Here is a 5,520-nt window from a genome sequence, read left to right on the forward strand (position 1 = left end):
CCACCCACCCCTGCCCCCCGGGAAGCGACCCCCCTCCACCCTGGGTCCTCCACCCACCCCTGCCCCCCAGGAGGCGACATCCCTCCACCCCACCTCCCCCACCTACCCCTGCACTGGGAGGTGACCCCCCTCCACCCTGCATCCCCCACCCACCCCTGCCCCCTGGGAGGCGACTCCCCTCCACCCTGGGTCCTCCACCCACCCCTGAACCCCGGAGGCAAGGTGACACCCCTTCACCCCTGGCCACAGGAGGCGACACCCCTTCACCCCACCTCCTCCACCTGCCCCTGCATCCAGAAGCCCTATTCCTCTACCCTGATCATCCCAGGGCCTGGTGCCAGGCAACTAGGGGCCTCCCCTACTGACCAAAACCCACAAAACTGTTCAAACTAGTCAGTCCTAAGTTGTTCCCCTGCCCTGCCTGCGGTCCCACGGAAACCCGAACACAGGTCACGGCCTCAGCGCTCTCTTCACTCCCGCCTCCTCCACACCTGACCCGGTGCCTCCCCAGGTGCCTGGGTCTCTAGCACCTGCGAGTGTGATGGACTCTGATCCCCTGAGCCTCCCCTCAGCCTCCTCCACCTGTGGCTGCACCTGCCTGACATGTCGTAGAAGAACAGGGGGCAGGCGGGTGGAGGGCGGAAGGGAGGCGGAGGCCACACAAATGACAAGGAGCTGACAAGGGGAGGTGGGCTGGGCAGGGGCACAGGGAGTGCCGGGATCAGGAGGGCAGGTGCCGGGAGTTCTGGAAGTTTCCCCGCCCACAGAGCAGGTCTGCTGTCTATCAGTGAATACACGGCATTAAAACTCTATCGTGGGACCCGCTGCCCCTCCCCAGATAATAAAGGGTGCTCGATACCACATAACATATACTCACTCTTCTCTGCAAAAGCGGCTGCCCTAGGAATTAAAGAGGTGGAGAGAACAGGAAGTCAGTCATGAGAAAAGGCTCTGGACGACAAGCACCACACATCTCAGGGCTTCGCCGGGCAGGGGGCGAGAGGAACAAGCAGTGTGTTCTCCCCTTGGAAGGACACCAGGGCACAGGGCCCAAGGAACCGTAAACTGTGTGCGTTTCTCCTGCCCTCTCCGCTGCCCCTTGGGGGGGCCCGGTGGGATTCCCTCTCTCAGCAGGTGAAACCCACGGGAAAGGTCGGTATTCAGGCTCGTAGGCTGGAGAGATTTCTTTCTTCACCAAATTCACCAGATGGCACTGGAGAGTTTTAGATATCTTTGAAAACCCTGGTTTCGGACTTAGCCGTCTGTTCACTCGTTCAGCCAACGTTTCCTGACTAGCCTAGCATGGCCGGTGACTGCTGTCCGTTCTGGGTACTCCCAAATTCAGAGACACACTTAAAATCTCAAGTGATTCTTTAAAAAGTTGCTCTGAACAAGGTGATATTATCCAGTGCTAAACATAAAGGAGGCTTCGAGCCATGAGAAGACACAGAGCAGCCCTGAGTGCAGATTCGCTAAGTGAAAGAGGCCGGCCTGAAAAGCCCACGCATCCATGATTCAGCCCCGTGACCTTGCGGAGACAGCAAAACCGTGGAGACAGGGGACAGTGACCAGTGGTCCACAACGAGGGACACAGAGGATGTGGGAGGCATTGAGAATTCTCTGTACGATACTCTAGTCGTGGGCAGGTGCCACCATACATTGTCCAGACCCACAGCCACTTAGAGGGAACCGTGATGTGCACGGCGGACTCTGCGTGGGGATGATGTGTCCGTGCGGCCTCATCGACGGCAACGGATGCAGCACCCAGAGGGGATGCTGACGGGGGCGGGCTGGGTTTCGGGGACCCGGGAAAACTCTGCACCTTCTTCCCCATGGTGCTGTGATTAAATGGCTCTAGAAAAACAAGGTCTTTAAAAAGAACCTAAATACCTAACATTAAAAAATTGCTCTGCGCCACATTACCATAATTGTAACTATTGGAGAAATCCATCATTATAATCACTGAAGCACCCCAGGGTTATGGGGACTCTAGAAAGTTACTTTATAAACACACACACGGCTTAGGGGCATGCCTGCCCCCCCACACTGGACGTTTCAACCGCCACTTTTAGGTCAGTTCCCTGGACAGGGCGCCCAGCGGCCACCCACACGCCCACGAGGTCGGTGGCCCCAGGGACAGACAGACCGCCACGCACACACACAAATCTTACTTGAGCTGCTGGAATTCTGCAAAGGCCTCATCGAACGCTGTAAGGAAACATTTCAAACATTTTAATGGTTTCACTGCCAATGTATTGGCTTAATGAAAACTGACAAAGAGCCAAAGACTAAACTGATTATTCGGAGAGAATCTTCTCCGAATGAAAATCATGAACCCGAGCGCTTCCTCTCCCAGCATTCTCTGTGGATCACCGAATACGAAGTTAAGGGGTGCTAAGGAATGTGATCTTACCCTGGCCGGACAGGTCGAGGGAGCGATGATGGTTATCTTTGCCATCGTAAATCTCAAAAGTGTACTTTCCTTTATCTTTCTCCGTGGGCTCACAGATCTGCAGCCAGGCCATATCCTCGGTGCCTCCAACCCTCATGTGCTCACTAGACGCGATCTTGGCATCTCTTTAAAAAGAAATCAAAGGGGGCGCCTGGCTGGGGGGCTCAGTCAGCTGAGCGTCCAACCTCAGTTCAGGTCATGATCTCGAGGTTCGTGGGTTCGAGCCCCGCGTCGGGCTCTGTGCTGGCAGCTCGGAGCCTGGAGCCGGCTTCGGATTCTGTGTCTCCCTCTCTCTCTGCTCTTCTTCCCCTGCTCGTGTTCTATCACTCTCTCTCACAAAATGAATAAATGTCCAAACGTTTAAAAAACAAACAAAAAAAAAAAAATATGGGCTAAAAATGTTGCCTATGCCTTCAGGTCAGAGCAGAGACAGCCCGTCCTGTTCCACCTGCCGCGGCTGACGCCCCCTCCTTTGCGGGCGAATGCTGACCTCCGTCCTCTGTGCTCAGAAACCACTTCTCTGACAACTGTTTCAGACACACCCCTGGGGTGTGGTTTGGAAAGAGCCAGACCGCAGGAGCCCGCCTGTGCCATGACTATCACAAAGTCCCGGCTGCTTTGGGAGGGGACACCACCCACCTAGAGAGGCAGGAGCAGCAAATGTGAAACAGAAAACCTGCTGGTCTCACAGGCTTCATCTTCTTCCACGTTTTACCTCTGGGCTTCTTTGGTGCTTCTCTCTTTTTTTTTTTTAATGTTTATTTATTTATTTTGAGAAAGAGAGAGAAAGCGAGCAGGGGAGGGGCAGCGAGAGGGAGAGAGACCGCACTGTCAGCACAGAGCCCGACGAGGGGCTTGAACTCACAGATTGTGAGATCACGCCCTGAGACCGAGAACTGGACACTTAACCGACTGAGCCCCCCAGGCGCCCCCGTTGGTCCTTTTCTTCGCAACCAAGCTAGTGAGGAGCTGACAGACTGGAAACTGACAATGTGGTCTCCACGTATTATTTTCCCGTCGGCGGTCTGCTGGATTGCAGATGAAATGTGCGTCGGCAACAGAGCCACGTTTGGCAAAACCCAGAAGGTGAAGACATTTGTCTCCGGCACCTTCAGGCATTTCCGTCTTCCCCTTCCGTGAGGCCCGCCTGCTGTCCCGGGCCAAGGCCACAGGGAATCACGCTTGTACTTACTTGTGATACCAGTTCGCTTTCATCTCTTCGGTAAAGTATTTCATGAAACACTGAAGCCTGATTCCTTCTGGGGTGCAGAGCACCTTGAGCGGAGAAGCGGACGCGCCTGCAGGAAACAGAAGAGATGCGGGTCTAAGAAGGGCAGCGTGTGCGCCTTCGGAACGCAAGGCGCTACTGCCCCTTGGCAGCTTGGCTTAAGAAGAGGAGGAAAATTCTCGCAAACGGCGCCGAACCACCGTTCATTCTGCGTGAATTGATCCGGAACTGAAGTATCGGGGGGATGGCGAGTCGGCAGAAATGATGCAGGGAGGGGTCAAGGAGGGGTCAAGGACAGGTCAGGGACGGGTCAGGGATGGGTCAGGGAGGGGTCGAGGATGGGTCAGGGACAGGTCAAGGACGGGTCATGGAGAAGTCAGGGAGGGGTCAGGGAGGGGTCAGGGAGTCCTAAAACTGCAGTTCGGCCTTCAAGCTGAGTAAAGACGGGATGAGAGGGAGAAGGCAGGAGAGGCGACAGGGGAGGAAAACCCACGACGTGAGAACAGACTTCGTGTGTCTGGAGCAGGAACGCGGCCTCGCGCGACACGACACAGGGCCTTGGGGGGGGCGAGGGGTCAGGACTTAGGAAGTTACGGCGAAGGCTCTGACCCGGAAGCGGAGATCGTTACTAGATGCATAACTTCAGAGAACCGGTGTGGGCCCAGGGTATTCCATCACCCAGAAGATGCCATGTCCGTGCCCAGCAAAATAAAAGGAATCGATATGATGGAGAAGGACCTTCCGAACGCACCGTCTCCTAACTGTGGTGAGCGACCTGGAGACTTCTATTCATCCTGAAGTCACAGCGTTCCACGCGGTCATCCTACCTGCAGGCGTCGCCGCACCTGCAGCCCGAGGTGCCGGACGCGCAGTAGCTCTGGGGCTTCAGGTGTGACAGCTTTCGGCTCCAAGCCGGGTGGACACTCTCCTGGAAGGGCCGAGGGGTGTGGGGTGTGGGGGTGCAGGGAGAAGTTGGGCAGGAAGACAGACGTAGAGGGAGGGAGGGAGGGCTGAGAGCAGAGGAGGGGCAGGGGGTGTGAGTCTGTGTGTGTGTGTGTGTGTGTGTGTGTGTGTGTGTGAGTCTATGCATGTGCGATTCTGTGTATGTGTGTCTGTGTGTATGTTAATGTGTGTGTGTCAGTCTGTATGTGTATGTGTGCATGTGTGTGAGTTTGTGTGATTCTGTGTGTGTCTGCGTGAGTCTGTGAGTGTGTGATTCTACGTGAGTCTGTGCTTGTGTGTGTCTGTGTGTGTGTGACTGTGCGATTCTGTGTGTATATCTGAGTCTGTGTGAGTCTGTGTCTGTGAGTATGTGTGTCGACGTGTGTGTGTCTGTGCGATTCTGTGTGTGTGTGTGTGTGTGAGTCTGTGCTTGTGTGTCTGTGCATGTGTCCTGCACGAGTCTGTGAGTGTGTGTGTCTGTGCTTGTGTGTATCTATGTGTGTGTCTGTGAGTGTGTGTGTGTCTGTGTATGAGTCTGCACAAGTCTGAGTGCATGAGTCTGTGTGTGTGTGCGATTCTGTGTGTGTGTGAGTCTGTGCTTGTGTGTTTCTGTGTGTGTGTCTGAGTCTGCATGAGTCTGAGTGCATGAGTCTGTGTGTGTGTCTAAGTGTGTGTGTGTGTGAGTATACGTGAGTCTGTGGGTGTGTCTGTATGTGTGTCTGTGTGAGTCTGTGCTTATGTGTGTCTGTGCTTGTTTGTCTCTGTGAGTCTGTGTGTGTCTGTGAGTGTGTGTGAGTCTGTATGTGTCTGTGTGCGTGAGTCTGTGAGTGTGTGTGTGTGTCTGTGCTTGTGTGTCTGTGTGTGTGAGTCTGCGTGAGTCTGTGAGTGTGTCTGTGAG

General features: G+C 55.0%; 1 protein-coding gene across 1 annotated transcript in view; it reads right to left on the reverse strand.

Moving 5' to 3' along the window:
- MYOM2 (myomesin 2) overlaps positions 1 to 5,520 on the reverse strand; it is a 68,997-nt gene that overhangs the window by 2,816 nt on the left and 60,661 nt on the right. The window contains exons 31-34 of the mRNA XM_049631821.1: positions 3,645 to 3,750; positions 2,414 to 2,577; positions 2,172 to 2,208; positions 878 to 900 (exon numbers count right to left, since the gene is read on the reverse strand). Of these exons, the coding sequence (XP_049487778.1) occupies positions 878 to 900; positions 2,172 to 2,208; positions 2,414 to 2,577; positions 3,645 to 3,750 (330 nt within the window). The remainder of the gene's footprint in view (positions 1 to 877; positions 901 to 2,171; positions 2,209 to 2,413; positions 2,578 to 3,644; positions 3,751 to 5,520) is intronic.

The sequence above is a fragment of the Panthera uncia genome, chromosome B1 (genome assembly GCF_023721935.1).
Source record: "Panthera uncia isolate 11264 chromosome B1, Puncia_PCG_1.0, whole genome shotgun sequence".
NCBI classification, from domain to species: domain Eukaryota; kingdom Metazoa; phylum Chordata; class Mammalia; order Carnivora; family Felidae; genus Panthera; species Panthera uncia.